Source organism: Phaethon aethereus (assembly GCF_964289735.1).
Source record: "Phaethon aethereus genome assembly, contig: HAP1_SCAFFOLD_637, whole genome shotgun sequence".
Classification (NCBI taxonomy): domain Eukaryota; kingdom Metazoa; phylum Chordata; class Aves; order Phaethontiformes; family Phaethontidae; genus Phaethon; species Phaethon aethereus.
The window spans coordinates 1-21,384 of NW_028113976.1; the positions used below are offsets into that span (position 1 = coordinate 1).

The 21,384-nt window shown below is 72.4% G+C and overlaps 1 protein-coding gene across 1 annotated transcript; it reads right to left on the reverse strand.

Annotated features, from left to right (window-relative positions):
- Positions 1 to 24: 24 nt before the first annotated feature.
- Positions 25 to 19,269, reverse strand: LOC309416385 (SH3 and multiple ankyrin repeat domains protein 1-like; the record flags this gene model as incomplete). The annotated part of the gene is given in 16 exon segments (XM_082015941.1): positions 25 to 48; positions 687 to 761; positions 764 to 769; positions 2,074 to 2,209; positions 4,242 to 4,366; positions 5,376 to 5,458; positions 13,682 to 13,757; positions 14,297 to 14,410; positions 15,315 to 15,469; positions 16,005 to 16,086; positions 16,089 to 16,160; positions 16,163 to 16,276; positions 16,893 to 16,959; positions 17,067 to 17,144; positions 17,668 to 17,784; positions 19,102 to 19,269. Coding segments are annotated over 16 exon segments (1,492 nt in total), but the record flags the coding sequence as incomplete, so codon positions are not given.
- Between the last annotated feature and the right edge of the window lie 2,115 nt (positions 19,270 to 21,384).

Consider the following 21,384-nt stretch of genomic DNA (forward strand, 5'->3'; position numbering starts at 1 on the left):
GGGCGCGTGCGCACCCCCACTCACCGCTGCGCTTCTTCCAGGGAGAGACTGGGGAGACACGAGAGGCCGTTACGGGGGGGGGGGGCGGGGGGGTCACGGGGTCACAGGGGTCACGGGGGGTCAAGGACCCCTCGGGGACAAAGGGGTCTCAGGGTGTCCTGGATGGGGGGGGGACCCCAGGGTCCCCCCGCCCCCCCCAACTCACCCTTCTCCACTGCAGGGCCGACGGGGGGAGGGGAAGAGGTCAGAGGTCAAAGGTCAGAGGTCAGAAATTCCCCCCCCCCCCCCCCCGACCCACAGGGACCCCCAAATTTCCCCAGAGCCCCCTCAGGCACCCCTGAACCCCCCCGACCCCTCAAGGCCCCCCCATGGACCCCTCCCCCAATTCCTCCGGGACTCCCCAAGGACCCTGTAACACCCTGGGTGCCCCCCCCCCCGCCCAGGGCCCCCCCCCGACCCCCCAGGGCCCCCCAGCTCCTCCCAGAGCCACCCTGGGACCCCCCCCAAACTCTGCCAGGGACCCCCCCGGGACCCCCAAACCTCTCCCAGCCCCGCTCCGGGACCCCCAAACTCCTCCCAGCCCCCCCCAACACTCCCAGGACCCCCCCCCCCCGAGCGCCCCAACCCCCCCCCAGCCCCCCCCCCCAGGGCCCCTCCTGCCCCCCGCCCCCCCCCGCGCCCCTCACCCATCTCCTCCAGCTCCGAGGTCATGGACTTGGAGCGCAGGGAAATGGCGGGGGCTGGGAGGCGCCGCGGCTGCGGGGGGCGGCTGCGGGGGGGCGCGGGTCAGGGACCCCCCCCGCCCCGGGAACCCCCATCCACCCAGGAACCTCCCCCCCGGCATGTGGGACCCCCCACCCCATGGACCCAGAATCCCCCACCCATAGAGCCAGGTGCCCAGGACCCCCACCCATGGCCCCAGGACCCCCCACCCATAGGCCCAGGTGCCTGGGACCCCCCACCCATGGCCCCAGGACCCCCCACCCACGGCCCCAGGACCCCCCACCCATAGACCCAGGTGCCTGAGACCCCCCACCCACGGACCCAGGAGCCCCCACCCATAGACCCAGGTGCCTGAGACCCCCCACCCACGGACCCAGGAGCCCCCACCCATAGACCCAGGTGCCTGAGACCCCCCACCCACGGACCCAGGAGCCCCCACCCATAGACCCAGGTGCCCGGGACCCCCACCCACAGACCCAGGAGCCCCCACCCATAGACCCAGGTGCCTGGGACCCCCCACCCATGGCCCCAGGGCCTGGGACCCCCCACCCACGGACCCAGGTGCCTGGGACCCCCCACCCATAGATCCCGGTGCCCAGGACCCCCCACCCATAGACCCAGGTGCCCGGGACCCCCACCCATGGCCCCAGGGCCTGGGATCCCCCACCCACGGACCCAGGTGCCCGGGACCCCCCACCCATAGATCCCGGTGCCCAGGACCCCCCACCCATAGACCCAGGTGCCCGGGACCCCCCACCCATGGCCCCAGGGCCTGGGATCCCCCACCCACGGACCCAGGAGCCCCACCCACGGACCCAGGTGCCTGAGACCCCCCACCCACGGACCCAGGAGCCCCCACCCATAGACCCAGGTGCCCGGGACCCCCACCCACAGACCCAGGAGCCCCCACCCATAGACCCAGGTGCCTGGGACCCCCCACCCATGGCCCCAGGGCCTGGGACCCCCCACCCACGGACCCAGGTGCCTGGGACCCCCCACCCATAGATCCCGGTGCCCAGGACCCCCCACCCATAGACCCAGGTGCCCGGGACCCCCACCCATAGACCCAGGTGCCCGGGACCCCCACCATGGCCCCAAGAGCCCCCACCCATAGACCCAGGTGCCCGGGACCCCCCACCCATGGCCCCAGGACCCCCCATCCATGGACCCAGGTGCCCGGGACCCCCCACCCATGGCCCCAGGTGCCCGGGACCCCCCACCCATGCCCCAGGACCCCCACCCATGGCCCCAGGTGCCCGGGACCCCCCACCCATCACCCCAGAATCCCCCACCCACAGCCCCATGACCCCCCACCCACGGCCCCAGACCTGTGGGACCCCCCCCCGGTACCGCGGCGGCGGGGTCCCTCGGGCGCCTCGGGGTGCCGCGTCACCATGACGACCTTGACCACGAGGCTGTTCCCGCCCTGGCGGATCATGTTCACCACCTGGCGGTGCCCGACCTTGACCACGTTCTGCCCGTTCACCTGCGGCGCACGCGACGTCACGCGACGTCACGCGCCGGCACACGCCAGCGCACGATGTCACACGCGGCACGCGCCGGCATGTGACATCACACGCCGGTACACGCCAGTGCACGACATCACACGCGTCACGCGCCAGCACGTGAGATCACACGCCGGCACACGCTCGCACACACGTCACACGCGGCACATGCAGGCACGCGCCGGCACACGCCAGCGCGTGACACCACACGCCAGCACATGCCAGCACACGCCGGCGCGTGCTGTCACACGCCCTCACGCACTGTGACACGCCAGCGCGCGCCATCACATGCCCTCACACGCCAGTGCACGCCATCACACGTAAGCACACGCCAGCACACAACGTCACACGCTGGCACACGCCATTACACGCCATCACGCACCGTCACACGCCAGCGCACGCCATCACACGCCCTCACACACCAGCACACACCGTCACACGCTGGCACACGCCATTACACGCCATCATGCACCATCACGCACTGACACACGCCATCACACGCCCTCACACACTGTCACACGCCAGCCCACGCCGTCACACGTCCTCACACACCGTCACACGCCAGAACATGCCGTCACACGCCCGGACATGCCAGCACATGCTGTGATGTGCCCACACATGCCAGCACACCATTACATGCCTGGACACGCCAGTGCACGTGAAGGCACGCCATGCCGCAATGGAGCACGCCCGCACATGCTTCCACACACCTACACATGCTTGCACACACCTGCTCATGCCAGCACAGGACAAGGCACGCCAGGACACACGACACCACGATGGAGAAACCAGAGCACGTGTGCACACACCTGCGCCTGCCTGCACACATGTACCTGCCTGCACACGCCTGCACACGCCTGGTGGTGCCCTGGAACCAGATGTGCAGGCCAACACACGCACACACGCCAGCACACGCACACACAACAGGACATGCACACACGCCAGCACACGCACACACACGCCAGCACCCGCACACACGCCAGGACATGCACACACGCCAGGACATGCACACACAGCCAGGACACGCACACACAACAGGACACGCATGCACACTGGCACACATGCACATGCCAGGACACGCACACACACTGGCACACACACACACGCCAGGACACGCACACACACCAGGACACGCATGCACACTGGCACACATGCACACGCCAGCACACGTACACACGCTGGCACACGCACACGTGTCTGCACGTGTCTGCACGCAGCTGCCCATGCGCACACGCGTGTCCGTGCCTGCACACACGCCTGCCACTACATGGGTGTACACCCTGCCCCTGGGTGGGTCTCCCGTGGGGGTGGGTGCCCACGGGTGGGTCCTGCCCCCCCCGTGGGTGGGTGCTGACTCCCGTGGGTGCCTGCGTGTGGGTGCTGCCCCCCGTGGGTGGGTCCTGCCCCCCCGTGGGTGCCCACAGGTGGGTGCTGCCTCCCGTGGGTGGGTGCTGACTCCCATGGGTGCCCACAGGTGGGTGCTGACTCCTGTGGGTGGGTGCTGCCCCCCGTGGGTGGGTCCTGCCCCCCCGTGGGTGCCCACAGGTGGGTACTGACTCCTGTGGGTGGGTGCTGACCCCCGTGGGTGGGTGCTGACTCCTGTGGGTGCCCACGGGTGGATGCTGACTCCCATGGGTGCCTACGTGTGGGTGTTGTCCCCTGTGGGTGGGTCCTGCCCCCCGTGGGTGCCCACGGGTGGGTGCTGCCTCCCGTGGGTGGGTCCTGCCTCCCGTGGGCGGGTCTTGTTTCCTGTGGGTGCCCACGGGTGGGTGCTGACTCCCGTGGGTGGGTCCTGCCCCCCGTGGGTGCGTCTTGTTTCCTGTGGGTGCCCACACGTGGGTGCTACCCCCCGTGGGCGTGGGTACCCACGGCTGGGTGCCGCCCCCCCCCCCGCCGTGGGCACCCCCAGGCGCCACATCCCCCGTGGGGATTAACCCCCCCTCCCCCGGAGACGGGCGCCTCCCCCCTCCCCGTGGCCCCGGGGCGGGGCCGCGCGTCCCGCGTGGGGCTGACCTCGATGAGGAAGTCCCCCATGCGCAGCCCCGCGCGCCACGCGACGCCGCCCTCGTCCACCGACTCCAGGTACTGCAGCGCCGGGAAGGCGGGGGTGGGCGTGAACTCCTCGATGGGGGTCTGCGCTGCGGGGGGGGGTCAGCACCGCCGCCCCCCCAGCCCCCCAAGTCACCCCCCGACCCCCTCAGGGAGTCCAGAGCCCCCCCCCCCCCCCCCCCCAGTCCCCCCACTCTGGGACCCACCCCCAGCACCCCGGACCCCCGCAGAGACCCCCCCGCGGCCCTCCAGCCCCCCCCCGGGAGACCCCTGGGACCCTCCCGACCCCCCCCAAGTCCCCCAGAGCCCCTCAGGAACCCCGAGACCCCCCCTCAGGCCACCCGAGACCCCCCAGAGCCCCTCAGCCCCCCCCCGGACCCCGAGACCCCCCCCAGGCTACCCTGAGACCCTCCCCGGCACCCCCCAGTCCCCCCAGGGACCCCGAGACCCCCCCTCAGGCCACCCCGAGACCCCCCAGAGCCCCTCAGCCCCCCCCGGGACCCCGAGACCCCCCCCCCAGGCTACCCTGAGACCCTCCCCGGCACCCCCCAGCCCCCCCAGGGACCCCGAGACCCCCCCTCAGGCCACCCGAGACCCCCCAGAGCCCCTCAGCCCCCCCCGGGACCCCGAGACCCCCCCCAGGCTACCCTGAGACCCTCCCCGGCACCCCCCAGCCCCCCCAGGGACCCCGAGACCCCCCCTCAGGCCACCCGAGACCCCCCAGAGCCCCTCAGCCCCCCCCGGGACCCCGAGACCCCCCCCCAGGCTACCCTGAGACCCTCCCCGGCACCCCCCAGCCCCCCCAGGGACCCCGAGACCCCCCCTCAGGCCACCCCGAGACCCCCCAGAGCCCCTCAGCCCCCCCAGGACCCCGAGACCCCCCCCCAGCCCCCCCCGAGACCCCTCTGGGACCCCCCCAGCCCCCCAAGGACCTCCAGCCCCCCCCCAAACCCCCCCAGGCACCTTCGGGACCCCCCCCCCGACCTCGCAGAGGCCCCTCTGGGACCCTCCAGACACTCCCCCCCCCGCCGCCTGCAGGGACCCCCAGAGCGCCCCCGGCCCCCCCCGGCCCCCCCCCCGGCCCCCCCCCCGACTGACCCTTGGCCCCGCGCAGGACGAAGCCGAAGCCTTCGCTGTCCTTCTTCTGCAGCAGCACCGTCTTCTCCTTGATGATGTAATCACTGCGGGCGCGGGGGGGCACGGGGGGGACACGGGGGGGTGGGGGGCATGGAGGACACGGGGGCACGGGGGGGCACGGGGGGACACGGGGGGGCACGGGGGGTGGGGGGCATGGAGGACACGGGGGCACGGGGGGGCACGGGGGGGCACGGGGGGGTGGGGGGCATGGAGGACACGGGGCACGGGGGGGCACGGGGGGACACGGGGGGGCACGGGGGTGGGGGGCATGGAGGACATGGGGTCACGGGGGGGCACGGGGGGACACGGGGGGGCACGGGGGGGTGGGGGGCATGGAGGACACGGGGGCACGGGGGGGCACGGGGGGGTGGGGGGCATGGAGGACACAGGGTCACGGGGGGCGCGGGGGGGTGGGGGCATGGAGGGCACGGGGTCACAGGGGGGCACGGGGGGGCGTGGGGGGACACGGGGGGTGGGGGCCATGGAGGACACGGGGGGCACGGGGGGGTGGGGGGCATGGAGGACATGGGGTCACAGGGGGGCACGGGGGGACACGGGGGGGCGTGGGGGGACACGGGGGGTGGGGGGCATGGAGGACACGGGGTCACAGGGGGGCACGGGGGGACACGGGGGGGCGTGGGGGGACACGGGGGGGTGGGGGTCATGGAGGACACGGGGTCACGGGGGGCACGGGGGGACACGGGGGGGCACAGGGGGACACGGGGGGGTGGGGGGCATGGAGGACATGGGGTCACAGGGGGGCACGGGGGGACACGGGGGGGCACGGGGGGACACGGGGGGGCACAGGGGGACACGGGGGGGTGGGGGCATGGAGGACATGGGGTCACAGGGGGGCAGGGGGGGACACGGGGGGACACGGGGGCACAGGGGTCATGGAGGGCACAGGGGCATGGGGGGACACGAGGATGTGGGTGACACACGGGGGGACACACGGGGGGACATGGGGGACACGGGGGGACACATATGGGGATGGGGTCATGGAGGACACGGGGGACACGGGGACATGGGGCAACGGGGGGGACATGGGGGGACACGGGGACACATGGGGGGACACGGGGGACACGTGAGGACATGGGAGACGGAGGACACGGACACACATGACGACATGGGGGGACACGTGAGGACATGGGGGCACATGGGGGGCACATGGGGGGACACGAGTACATGAGGATGTGGGGGGACATGGGGGACACGTGAGGACACGGGGGGACACACGTGGGGCGGGGGATGTGGGGACACACGTGGGGACAGGAGGGGAGAGGACACGGGGGGGAGGGGGAGAGGACACGGGGGGGAGGGGGAGAGGACATGAGGACACGTGGCCCACGGGGGTCACAGGGGGTGACCGAGGTGACCCCGTGTCCCCAGGCGTCCCCCCCGCCCTCGTCCCCGCACACGCGTGTGCGACACCCGCCCGCTGCCGGCGACGCGCGCGCGCCAGGGCCGGAGCCGCCCGCGCACACGCTTGCACACGCAGACGCCCAGGCACACGCATGTGCAGCCCCGTGCACACGGGCAGACGCGCTTGCACACGCAGACGCCTGGAGGCGCGCGCTCGTGCACGGGCACCCCGCGCGCACTTCCACACGCGCGCGTGCACACGCGTGTCCTCAGGGGCAGGCGCCCACACGTGTGACACCGCCCCTGTGCGCAGCCTGTCCCCAGGCGTGTCCCAGGCGTGTCCCTGTGTTCCCACGCGTGTTCAGTGTGTCCCCATGCACGTCCCACATATATCCCCGTGTCCCCACGCGTGTCCCCAGGAACAGCCCCATCCCCACACGTGTCCCCGTGTTCCCCACACGTGTCTCCATGCACAGCCCCGTCCCCACACGTGTCCCCACGCGTGTCCCCATGCACAGCCCCATCCCCACACGTGTCCCTGTGTCCCCACGTGTCTCCATGCACAGCCCCATCCCCACACGTGTCCCCGTGTCCCCACACATGTCCCCGTGTCCCCACGCGTGTCCCCATGTACAGCCCTGTCTCCACACGTCCCCACATGTGTCCCTGTGTCCCCACGCGTGTATCTGTGTCCGCACGTGTCCCCAGGTATGTTCTCCTGTCCCTACACACAGCCCTGTCCCCACGCGTGTCCCCACGTGTGTCCCCATGCACAGCCCTGTCCCTACACGTGTCCCTGTGTCCCCAAACATGTCCCCATGCACAGCCCCGTCCCCACACGTGTCCCTGTGTCCCCACGCATGTCCACACGCGTGTCCCCATGCACAGCCCCATCCCCACACATGTGTATCTGTGTCCCCACACGTGTCCCCATGCACAGCCCCATCCCCACACGTGTCCCTGTGTCCCCACGCGTGTCCCCATGCACAGCCCCATCCCCACACGTATCTGTGTCCCCACACGTGTATCTGTGTCCCCACACATGTCCCCATGCACAGCCCCGTCCCCACACGTGTCCCCGTGTCCCCATGTGTGTCCCCAGGCATGTCCCCATGCACAGTCCTGTCTCCACACGTGTCCTCACGCGTGTCCCCGAGTCCCCATGCACAGCCCCATCCCCACGCGTGTCCCTGTGTCCCCACGCGTGTCCCCATGCACAGCCCCGTCCCCACACGTGTATCTGTGTCCCCACGTGTCCCCATGCACAGCGCCGTCCCCACACGTGTCCCTGTGTCCCCATGTGTGTCCCCATGCACAGCCCCATCCCCACACGTGTCCCTGTGTCCCCACGCGTGTCCCTGTGTCCCCACGCGTGTCCCCATGCACAGCCCCATCCCCACACGTGTATCTGTGTCCCCACGCATGTCCCCATGCACAGCCCCATCCCCACACGTGTCCCCGTGTCCCCACGCGTGTCCCTGTGTCCCCATGCATGTCCCCATGCACAGTCCTGTCTCCACACGTGTCCTCACGCGTGTCCCCGAGTCCCCATGCACAGCCCTGACCCCACGCGTGTCCCCACTCATGTCCCCCCCGCGTGTCCCGCACGTGCCGTGCGTGTCGCCCCCCCACGCGCGTCCCCGTCCCACGCGGGGGCAAACAGTGACGCCAGACGGAGCCGGAGGGGGGGGGGGGGGAAGGGGCGCGGGGGGGGGGGTGGGGCAGCGCCGGGGACCGCGGCGGGGGGATGGGGCGCGGGGGGGGGGGGGAGGGGCAGCGACGGAGCCGGAGCACGACCGGGGGGGGGGGGGGAGGGCGGCGGTGCCGGGGTGCGGGGTGCCCCCCCGCCCCTCCCCCCGCCCCTCCCCCTACCTGTAGATGTACCAGACGCTGCGGCGGGGGGGGCCCAGCAGGGGCCAGCTGGAGGAGAGGGGGGGAGGGGCGGCGGGGGGGGGAGGGGCGGGGGGGCGCCCCCAGCGCGCCATCCCGCGCCCGGGGGGCCCCCCCGCATGGCCGGAGCCCCGGCCCCCCCCCCGCCCCCGCGCCGGCCCCGCGGGGGTCACCCCACGGGTGGGGGAGGCCCCCCCCGCGTGGGGGACGGAGAACCCCACCCGCGACAGCGGCGGCGGCGGCGGCGGCCCGGGGGCGGCTACGACATCATCGCGGCCCCGGCTACGCCATCACCGCCGGCCCCGGCCCCGGCTATGACATCACCGCCGGCCCCGGCTATGACATCACCGCCGGCCCCGGCCCCGGCTATGACATCACCGCCGGCCCCGGCTATGACATCACCGCCGGCCCCGGCCGCGGCTATGACATCACCGCCGGCCCCGGCCCCGGCTATGACATCACCGCCGGCCCCGGCCGCGGCTATGACATCACCGCCGGCCCCGGCCGCGCTCCCGGATCCCGGTTACGGCACCGGTGACGCGGAGGCACCGGCCCCATGGCGGCGCGGCCGGCTCGCGGCACCGGTCACGCACCGGTCACGCACGGGTCACGCACGGGTCACGCTTAGGTCATGGACCGGTCACAGTCACGCACCGGTCACGCACCGGTCACGCATTGGTCACGCATGGGTCACGCACGGGTCACGCTTAGGTCATGGACCGGTCACGGTCACGCACTGGTCACACACTGGTCACGCACTGGTCACGCACGGGTCACGCACCAGTCACGGTCACGCACAGGTCACGCACCAGTCACGCACCAGTCACGCGTCATGCACCGGTCACGCGTCACGCACTGGTCACGCGTCACGCACGGGTCACGCGTCACGCACGGTCACGCACAGGTCACGCACCGGTCACGCACCGGTCACGCATCATGCACAGGTCACGCGTCACGCACCAGTCACGCGTCGCGCACCGGTCACACACGGGTGACGCACGGGTCACGCGTCACACACCAGTCACGCGTCACGCACCAGTCACGCACGGGTCACACGTCACACACGGGTCACACGTCATGCACCGGTCACGCGTCACGCACCGGTCACGCGTCACGCACCGGTCACACACGTGTCACACGTCACGCACCGGTCACGCACGGGTCACACGTCACACACGGGTCACACGTCATGCACCGGTCACGCGTCACGCACCGGTCACGCACCGGTCACGCGTCACGCACCGGTCACACACGTGTCACACGTCACGCACCGGTCACGGCCGCGTTGCGGCGCCTGCCCGGCACCGGCACTGGGACGGCGACCGCACCAGTCCAGCTCCAGCGCTGGCACCAATAGGGCACCAGTACAGCCCCAGTATAGCCCCAGTACAGCCCCAGTACAGCACCAGCACCCAGTATGGCACCAGTACAGCCCCAGTATAGCGCCCAGTACGGCACCAGCACCCAGTACAGCCCCAGTACAGCCCCAGTAGAGTGCCCAGTATAGCACCAGCACCCAGTACAGCCCCAGTAGAGCGCCCAGTACGGCACCAGTAGAGCGCCCAGTACGGCACCAGTACAGCACCAGCACCCAGTATGGCACCAGTACAGCCCCAGTACAGCCCCAGTAGAGCACCCAGTACAGTCCCAGTACAGCGCCCAGTACGGCACCAGCACCCAGTACAGCCCCAGTAGAGTGCCCAGTACGGCACCAGTACAGCGCCCAGTACGGCACCAGTACGGCGCCCAGTACGGCACCAGCACCCAGTACGGCACCAGTACGGCGCCCAGTACAGCACCAGTATAGCACCCAGTACGGCACCAGCACCCAGCGCAGCTCCAGCACCCAGTACCACACCAGTACAGCCCCAGCACTGGCACCCAGTACAGCACTGGTACAGCACCCAGTATGGCACCAGCACCAGTAAAGCTCCAGTTCAGCACCAGTCCCACACCAGTACAGCCCCAGCACTGGCACCCCGTACGGCACCAGTACAGTTCCAGCACAGCACCCAGTTTAGCACCAGTACAGCTCCCATATAGTGCCCAGTACAGCACCAGCACCCAGTATGGCACTGGCACCAGCACCAGTTCAGCACAACACCCAGTATAGCACCAGTACAGCACCAGCACCGGCACCCAGTACAGCCCCAGTCCAGCCCCAGTCCCAGTACCCAGTACAGCACCAGTACGGCACCGGTATAACTCCCGTACGGCACCAGTATGGCACCAGTACAGCACCAGTACAACTCCCGTACGGCTCCAGTACAACTCCAGTACAGCACCAGCACCGGTACCCAGTATAGCACCAGTACAGCACCAGTATAGCTCCAGTATGGCACCAGTACAGCCCCAGCACTGGCACCCAGTACAGCACCAGCACCAGTAAAGCTCCAGTTCAGCACCAGTCCCACACCAGTACAGCCCCAGCACTGGCACCCCGTACGGCACCAGTACAGTTCCAGCACAGCACCCAGTTTAGCACCAGTACAGCTCCCATATAGTGCCCAGTACAGCACCAGCACCCAGTATGCGACCAGTACAGCACCAGTACAATTCCCAGTACAGCACCAGCACCCAGTATGGCACTGGCACCAGCACCAGTTCAGCACAACACCCAGTATAGCACCAGTACAGCACCAGCACCGGCACCCAGTACAGCCCCAGTACAGCCCCAGTCCCAGTACCCAGTACAGCACCAGTACGGCACCGGTATAACTCCCGTACGGCACCAGTATAGCTCCAGTACGGCACCAGTACGGTACCCAGTACCCAGTACGGCACCAGTATGGCACCAGTACAGCACCAGTACAACTCCCGTACGGCTCCAGTACAACTCCAGTACAGCACCAGCACCGGTACCCAGTATAGCACCAGTACAGCACCAGTATAGCTCCAGTATGGCACCAGTACAGCACCAGCACGGCACCAGTATAGCTCCAGTACGGCACCAGCACAGCACCAGTACGGCACCAGTATAGCTCCAGTACGGCACCAGCACAGCACCAGTATAACCAGTACAGCACCAGTACCGGTGCCCCAGCTGCCCCATAACCCCCCCCCGCTGCCCCACAACCATCTGCCCCTGAGCCCCCCGTGGTCCCTGCCAGCCCCCCAACTGCCCCATGGCCACCTGCCCCATAGCAGCCCCACTGCCCCATAAGTGATTGCCCCATTAGCCCCCTAATTGCCTCCGGCCCCCCATTTGCCCCCCAGCCCCCCAACTACCTGCCTCATCGACCTCCCAGCCCGGCTGCCCCATAGCCCAGCTGCCCCACAACTCCTGCCCCACCCCAGCCCCATAACTGCCCCAGCCCCATAGCACCCCACAAGCAACTGTCCCATAACCCCCCCAGCCCCCCAACTGTGCCATAGATGCCCCCAAGCCCCATAACTGCCCCACAAGCAACTGCCCCATAGACACCTGCCCAGCCCCCTAACTGCCCCCCCCAGCCCCGTAACTCCCCACGAGCACCTGCCCCATAGAACCCCTCAGCCCCACAACTGCCCCACAAACAACTGCCCCATAGATGCCCCCAGCCCCATAACATCCCACAACTAACTGCCCCATAGAACCTCCCGGCCCCACAACTACCCCATAGACACCTCCCCAGCCCCACAAGCAGCTGCCTCAGAGGGTCCCACCAGCCCCACACCTGCCCCACCGATACCTCCCCAGCCCCATAACTACTCCAGCCCCATAACTACCCCAGCCCCATAACTCCCCGCAACCAACTGCCCCATAGATCCTCCAGCCCTACAACTGCCCCACAGCCTCTCCTGCCCCAAACCTGCCCCACAAGTAACTGCTCCGGAGACACACGCACCCCACACCCCCCTCCAGCCCCCCAACTGCCCCCCCCCCCCCCCATCCCTGACTCACCCCACCTCCTCCGGCCCCATAGCGCCGGCCGGGGGGTCCCGCAGCACCCATGGGTGCCCCCGGCCCCCCCCAGCACCCCGAAGCTGCTGCCGCGCCCCGAAGCCGGTAAGTGGGTCGTGGGGGGCGGGGGAGGGACGGGGGGGAGGGGGACACGGGGGGGGAGGGGACACGGGGGGGGAGGGGACACGAGTGGGGGGGGGACACAGGCTTGTGCAAGGACGGGCTGAACCGGGCCAGGTCCTGGGGGGGCCCCTCCCCCACAGCCGGGGGCACCCCTCCCCCACAGCCAGGGGGGCCCAGGCATCCGGGAAGGGGGAGGGGGCATTTGGGGGGGGTGGGGGGGATTTTGGGGAGATTTGGGGGGGATTTGGGGGTTGGGGGGGGCTCAGGCTTTTGGGGGAGTTTGGGGGTGTCCTTGGGGGGGGTGGGGGTTTGGGGGGGGTGGGGGGGGGGTCTAGAGGGTTTTGGGGTGCTCCGGGAAGGGTGGGGCTATGGGGGGGGGCTGCGGCTTTTGGGGTGCTCATGGGGGGTTGGGGGTTTTGGGGGGTTTGGGGGGGTTGGGGGGGTGCTCGAGGGGGTTGAGGTTTTGGGGGGGTCCCTGGGGGGGGTTGTGGGGGGCGGGGGGTGTCTAGAGTGTTTTGGGGTGCTCCGGGAAGGGTGGGGCTATGGGGGGGGGCTGCGGCTTTTGGGGTGCTCATGGGGGGTTGGGGGTTTTGGGGGGTTTGGGGGGGTTGGGGGGGTGCTCGAGGGGGGGTGAGGTTTTGGGGGGGTCCCTGGGGGGGGTTGTGGGGGGCGGGGGGGTGTCTAGAGGGTTTTGGGGTGCTCCGGGAAGGGTGGGGCTATGGGGGGGGGCTGCGGGTTTTGGGGTGCTCATGGGGGGTTGGGGAGAGTCTAGGGGGGCCCAGTGAGTTTTGGGGTGCTGCTGGGGGGGGGGAGTTATGGAGGATGAGGGGTGGGTGAGGGGCCCCGGGGGGGGGGGGTGTGGGGTGCTCATGGGGGGGTGTGAGGTTTCGGGGGGGTCTGGGAGGGGGGTCCACGGGGTTTGGGGGTTCTGTGGGTGGATCTGGGGGGTTTGGGGGTTCGGAGGGGGTGGGGGTCTGGGGGGAAGGTTGGGGGGGGCGGGGGGGCTCACCTGGGGGCGTCGAAGCTGTCGTAGGAGCCCACGGTGTAATGGCGGAAGAGCCGCTTGGCCTTGTCGCTGCGGCTCTCTGGGGGCACCGGCACGGGGGTCCGGGGGGGCCGGGGGGCGGGGGGACCCGCTGTGGGGCCGGAGCCCCCCCCCCGCCCCAGGATGTGGGTCCCACTTGGAAATCCGGGTTGGTGTGGGGGAGGGGGGTCACACGTTGGGGTCGGGGGTCTCATTTGGGGGGCTGGGGTGGGGGTCCCGCGTGGGGGGCGGGTGTGGGGCGGGGTGGGGGTCCCACTGAGGGCTCCCGCTTGCGGGGTCCCATGGGGGTGGGTGCAAGTTTTAACACCCCCCCCCCAAGCCTGTGGGTCCGGGCTGGGGGTCCCGCGTTGAGGGCGGGGTGTGGGGCGGGGTGGGGGTCCCGTGTCGGGTGTGGGGCGGGGTGGGGGTCCCGCATGGGGGGGGTGGGGGGGTGTCCCACGTGGGGGGCAGGTGTGGGGCGGAGTGGGGGTCCCGCATGGGGGGGGGGTCCCACGTGGGGGGTGGGTGTGGGGTGGGGGTCCCGCATGGGGGTGGGGGGGGGTCCCGCGTGGGAGTGGGGGTGGGGAGCGCCCCCCGTACCTGTCTTGCCCTCGGGGGTCCGGGCGGGCACCTCCTCGACGCAGTCGGAGGGGAACCAGCCGACGCGGCCGCGGGCCTGGCCCTCCCAGAAGCCGCCCTCGCCCACGCTCAGCACTGCCGGCCGTGGGGCGCGGGTTGGGGGGCGCCCCACGGCGCGCCCCACGGCTACCCCAGAGCCCCCCGCCCGAGCCCTCCGGCGCCGCCTTCCCGGAGCGCCGCTGGGGGGGGGGGGGGGGGGTGTCTGCCCCACGGCGTGAGTCACGGGGCCCCACAGCGACCCACGGGCGCCCTAGAGGGGCCCAGGGGTCCGGGGCACCCGAATCACCCCAAAGGGGGGACCCGCACGTGTGGGTGTGTGGGGCGCCCAGTACCCCCACCCACGGGGGACCCACACGTGCGGGGCCCCCAGCACCCCCACCCAAGAAGGGACCCATGCATATGGGGCCCCCAGCACACACCCCCCCCGCAGGGACCTACACGCGTGGGGCGCCCAGTACCCCCACCCACAGTGGCCCCGCAGGTGTGGGTCCCCCAGCCCCGCCCCCCGCGCGGGATTCGTAGCCCCGCCCTCCTAGTCCCGCCCCCAGCCCCGCCCCCCCGGCGCAGATCCCCAGCCCCGCCCTCCTAGTCCCGCCCCCTCAGCCCCGCCTTCCGCCGGTCCCCCAGCCCCGCCCCCGCCGCGGATCTCCAGCCCCGCCCCCAGCCCCGCCCCCCGCGCGGGATCCCCAGCCCCGCCCTCCTAGTCCCGCCCCCCCAGCCCCGCCTTCCGCCGATCCCCCAGCCCCGCCCCCGGCGCGGATCCCCCCCAGCCCCGCCCCTCCGCGGATCCCCAGCCCCGCCCCCAGCCCCGCCCCCGGCGCGGATCCCCCCCAGCCCCGCCCTCCTAGTCCCGCCCCCCCAGCCCCGCCTTCCGCGGATTCCCCCAGCCCCGCCCTCCTCCGCGGATCCCTAGTCCCGCCCCAGCCCCGCCCCCGCGGATGCCCCGCCCCGCCCCGCCCCGCCCCCGCGGGGCACGCACCCTTGATGCGCTCGCCCTTGCTGAGGGAGAGCTCGCCCTCGCCCTGCGCCTGGTAGGGCCGCACGGCCAGGAAGGCGCGGCCCGGCACGGCCGAGTAGAGCTTCCGCTTCACCCCCCGGCCCCCCAGGGTGCCCCCCGCGCCCGGCCCGCTCGAGCTGCCGGGGCACCCCAGGGCAGCGCCGGCGCGGGGGGCGCGGCCACCCCGACCCCCGCCCGGGGACCCCGGACCCCCACCCAAGGGCGCCCCGGACCCCCAGATACGGGCACCCAGACCCCCAGGTATGGGCACCCGGACCCCCACCCTGGGGGATATGGGCGCCCAGACCCCCGCCCGGAGGACCCAGGCACCCAGACCCCCAGATACGGGCACCCGGCCCCCTCCCCCAGAGACCCAGGCACCGTGGACACCCACCCAATGGCACCCAGACCCCCCACCCCAGGCGATATGGGCTCCCGGACCCCCAGGGCTGGGCACCCAGATCCCCACTCACAGGACCGGGGTGCCCCAGACCCCCACCCAAGGGCAGCCGGCCCCTCACCCAGAAGACCCCATCACCCCAGACCCCCACCCAAGGACACCCAGACCCCCACCCGCAGGACCCAGGCGCCCCAGACCCCCACCCAAGGGCACCCGCCCCCCCCTCCAGAGGACCCCATCGCCCCAGGGACCCCCACCCCGGCCCCCGGTACCTGGGCCGGCCGCGGGGCTGCCGCCGCGGCTCCTCGGGGTGCCGGCCGCGGGAGGGGGAGCGGGCGCGAGCCCCCCGGGGCTGCTGGCGCTGCGCAGGGTGCCCGAGGGGGGCCGCGGGGCGGGGGGCGCGCCGGGGGGGCCCCGCAGCACCCACTCGGGAGGGCGGCCCCCGTGTCGCTGTTGGCGCGCAGCAGGCGCTGGGGGGGCAGGGGGAGCCCCCGCGCCCCCTCCCGCCGCCGCCCCACGAACTGGGGGCTCTCCTGGAACGGCACTGGGGGGGGGTCAGCGGGGGGGTACGGGGGGCTATGGGGGTCTATGGGGGGAATATAGGGGCCTATGGGGGGCTATGGGGGTCTATGGGGGGCTATAGGGAGAATATAGGGGCCTATGGGGGGCTATGGGGGCTACGGAGTGCGAGGGGGCATGGGGGCTATGGGGGGGCTATGGGGTGACATGGGGGCTATGGGGGCTGGCGGGGGGGCAGGGGGTACATGGGAGGAATATAGGGGGCTATGGGGGGCTATGGGGGGCATGGGGGGACATGGGGGGCACGGGGAGGGATAATGGGGGTCTATAGGGGCTATGGGGGGCAGGGGGGACATGGGGGGAATATAGGGGGCTATGGGGGGCTACGGGGTGTGGGGGGGAACAGGGGGTACATGGGGGGGTCTGTGGGGGTCCATGGGGGAAATTTGGGGGGCTTATGGGAGTCTATGGGGGTGTGGGGGGGACATGGGGGGCTACGGGAGGTATGGGGGGCCAGGGGGCACATGGGGGGACATGGGGGCCTATGGGGGCTGGGGACTCTCCTGGAACCACATGGTGAGGACACCCACCTCCCCATGGCCCCCCAGCCCCCCCCCAGCCCCCCAGCCCCCCCCGCTCACCCACGTCCGACTCCCGGTGGTTCTTGATCAGCTCCCCCAGCTCGAAGTTCCCGGCGATGACGGCGACCTGGGGGGCACGGGGGGGCCCCACGGCGTGACCCCCGCTCGGGCACCCCCCGCCCCACCTGGAAGGGTGCCTGCCCCCCAAGTGCCCCCCAAGTGCCCCCGCCCCACCTGGAAGGGCGTCTGGCCGCTGTTGTTCTTCACCTCCTTGTTGGCGCCGCGGTACAGCAGGACGCGGGCGCAGCTCTCCTGGGGGGCACCGCCCGTGGGACCCCCGCCCCACAGCCCCCTGCGCCCCCGGGCCCCCGCCCCACAGCCCCCTGTGCCCCCGGGCCCCCGCCCCACAGCCCCCTGCGCCCCGGTCCCCCAGCCCCCCATCCCACACCCACCCATACCCATGTGCCCACGGCCCCGTCCCACCGATGTCCCACCAGCATCCCCACAGCCCCACACAGCCCCCCCCGTCCCCGTGTCCCCACGTCCCCCTGTCCCTGTGTCCCCACGTCCCTGTGTCCCCATGTCCCATGTCCCCGTGTCCCTGTGTCCGCATGTCCCCTTGTCCCATGTCCCCACATCCCCACATCCCCACGTCCCCATGTCCCATGTACCCATGTCCCCGTGTCCCCATGTCCCTGTGTCCCCACAGCCCCACATCCCCCGTCCCCGTGTCCCCACGTCCCTGTATCTCCATGTCTCATGTCCCTGTGTCCCGTGTCCCCCTGTCCCATGTCCCCACGTCCCATGTCCCATGTCCTCCGTCCCCCCGTCCCACCTTGTTGTAGAGCGCGCAGATGTGCAGCGCCGTGTTCCCGGACGCGTTCTGCGCCGCCGCCTCCGCCCCGTAGAAGAGGAGATGCTCCAGGTGCTGCGAGTGCCCGTGCTGGCACGCCTGGGGACAGGGACATGGGGACATGCCTGGGGACAGGGCACGGGGACATGGGGACACGCCTGGGGACATGGGGACATGCCTGGGGACAGGGACACGGGGACATGGGGACACGGGAACATGCCTGGGGACAGGGCACAGGGACATGCCTGGGGACAGGGACATGGGGACATGCCTGGGGACAGGGCACGGGGACATGGGGACACGCCTGGGGACATGGGGACATGCCTGGGGACAGGGACACGGGGACATGGGGACACGGGAACATGCCTGGGGACAGGGCACAGGGACATGCCTGGGGACAGGGACATGGGGACATGCCTGGGGACAGGGCACAGGGACATGGGGACACGGGGACATGCCTGGGGACAGGGACACGCCTGGGGACAGGGACACGGGGACATGGGGACACAGGGACATGGGGACACGGGGACACGGCTGGGGACAGGGACATGGGGACACGGGGACATGCCTGGGGACAGGGACACGCCTGGGGACAGGGACACGGGGACATGGGGACACGGGGACATGCCTGGGGACAGGGACACGCCTGGGGACAGGGACATGCCTGGGGACAGGGACATGGGGACACGGTGACACGCCTGGGGACGGGGACACAGGGACGGGGGACATGCCTGGGGACAGGGCATGGGGACACAGGGACACGCCTGGGGACATGGGGACACGGTGGGGGCACACGGGGCCGTGGGGCCATGGAGCGAGCGGGCTGTGGGGCAGAGGCTGCGGGGTGGGCGCTGTGGGGCGGAGCCGCGGGGCGGGGCCGGAGGCGGTGGGGCGGGGCTGTGGGGCGGGGCCACGGGGCGGGGCGGCTGTGGGGCGGGGCGGCGGACCAGGGCGGCTGTGGGGCGGGGCCGGAGGCGACGGGGCGGGGCTGTGGGGCGGGGCGGCCGCGAGGCGGGGCGGCTGTGGGGCGGGGCCGCGGGGCGGGGCGGCGGGGCCGCGTGGCGCGTCCGTGGGGCCGCGGGGCGGGGCCGGAGGCGGTGGGGCGGGGCCACGGGGCGGGGCGGCTGTGGGGCGGGGCGGCGGACCAGGGCGGCTGTGGGGCGGGGCCGGAGGCGACGGGGCGGGGCTGTGGGGCGGGGCGGCCGCGGGGCGGGGCGGCTGTGGGGCGGGGCCGCGGGGCGGGGCGGCGGGGCCGCGTGGCGCGTCCGTGGGGCCGCGGGGCGGGGCCGGAGGCGGTGGGGCGGGGCCGCGGGGCCGCGGGGCGGGGCCGGAGGCGGTGGGGCGGGGCCGCGGAGCGGAGCGGCCGCGGGGCGGGGCGGCGGGGCCGCGTGGCGTGTCCGTGGGCCCGCGCGGCACCTGGTGGATCTCCTGCCAGCCGTTCTCGTCCACGGTGCCGATGCGCGCGCGCCGCGCCAGCAGCAGCTCGCAGCAGCGGGGGTCGCCGCCCACCATGGCCGTGTGGTACAGGGGGGTCAGCCCGCGGCGGTCCTTGTAGTTCGGGGAGCCCCCCAGGTCCAGCAGCGCCTGCGGGCACCCAGGCGCCTGCCGCACCCGCCCGCTGCGCCCACTGCACCCGCCCGCTGCGCCCACTGCGCCCACTGCACCCGCCCGCTGCGCCCACTGCGCCCACCCACTGCACCCACTGCACCCGCCCGCTGCGCCCACTGCACCCGCCCACTGCGCCCACTGCGCCCACTGCACCCACTGCACCCGCCCGCTGCGCCCACTGCGCCCACTGCACCCACTGCACCCGCCCGCTGCGCCCACTGCACCCACTGCACCCGCCCGCTGCGCCCACTGCGCCCACTGCACCCACCTGCTGCGCCCACTGCACCCGCCCGCTGCGCCCACTGCACCCACCCGCTGCACCCACTGCACCCGCCCGCTGCGCCCACTGCACCCACTGCACCCGCCCGCTGCGCCCACTGCACCCACCCACTGCACTCACCCGCTGCACCCACTGCACCCACCCACTGCACCCACCCGCTGCGCCCACTGCACCCACCTGCTGCGCCCACTGCACCCACCCACTGCACTCACCCGCTGCGCCCACTGCACCCACCCACTGCACCCACCCGCTGCGCCCACTGCACCCACCCACTGCACTCACCCGCTGCACCCACTGCACCCACCCGCTGCACCCACCCGCTGCACCCACTGCACCCACCTGCTGCGCCCACTGCACCCACCCACTGCACTCACCCGCTGCACCCACTGCACCCACCCGCTGCACCCACCCGCTGCACCCACTGCACCCACCCGCTGCACCCACCCACTGCGCCCACTGCACCCACCTGCTGCGCCCACTGCACCCACCCACTGCACTCACCCGCTGCACCCACTGCACCCACCCACTGCACCCACCCGCTGCGCCCACTGCACCCACCTGCTGCGCCCACTGCACCCGCCCGCTGCGCCCACTGCACCCACCTGCTGCACCCACTGCACCCGCCCGCTGCGCCCACTGCACCCACTGCACCCACCCGCTGCGCCCACTGCACCCACCCACTGCACCCACCCGCTGCACCCACTGCACCCACCTGCTGCGCCCACTGCACCCACCCACTGCACTCACCCGCTGCACCCACTGCACCCACCCACTGCACCCACCCGCTGCGCCCACTGCACCCACCTGCTGCGCCCACTGCACCCGCCCGCTGCGCCCACTGCACCCACCTGCTGCACCCACTGCACCCGCCCGCTGCGCCCACTGCACCCACCTGCTGCACCCACTGCACCCACCTGCTGCGCCCACTGCACCCACCCACTGCACGCACCCGCTGCACCCACTGCACCCACCCGCTGCACCCACCCGCTGCGCCCACTGCACCCACCTGCTGCACTCACCCGCTGCACCCACTGCACCCACCCACTGCACCCACCCACTGCGCCCACTGCACCCACCTGCTGCGCCCACTGCACCCGCCCGCTGCGCCCACTGCACCCACCTGCTGCACCCACTGCACCCGCCCGCTGCGCCCACTGCACCCACTGCACCCACCCGCTGCGCCCACCCGCTGCGCCCACTGCACCCACCTGCTGCGCCCACTGCACCCGCCCGCTGCGCCCACTGCACCCACTGCACCCACCCGCTGCACCCACCCACTGCACCCACTGCACCCACTGCGCCCGCCTGCTTAACCCGCTGCACCCACTGCACCCACCTGCTGCACCCACTGCACCCGCCCGCTGCGCCCACTGCACCCACTGCACCCACCCGCTGCACCCACCCACTGCACCCACTGCACCCACTGCACCCACCCGCTGCACCCACCCACTGCACCCACTGCACCCGCTGCACCCACCCACTGCACCCACTGCACCCACCCGCTGCACCCGCTGCACCCGCCTGCTTAACCTGCTGCACCCACCCGCTGCACCCACCTGCTGCACCCACTGCACCCACTGCGCCCGCCTGCTTAACCCGCTGCACCCACCCGCTGCACCCACTGCACCCACCCGCTGCACCCGCTGCACCCGCCCACTGCGCCCACTGCACCCACTGCGCCCGCCTGCTTAACCCGCTGCACCCACCCGCTGCACCCACTGCACCCACCTGCTGCACCCACTGCACCCACCCACTGCACCCACCCACTGCACCCACCCACTGCACCCGCTGCACCCGCCTGCTTAACCGCT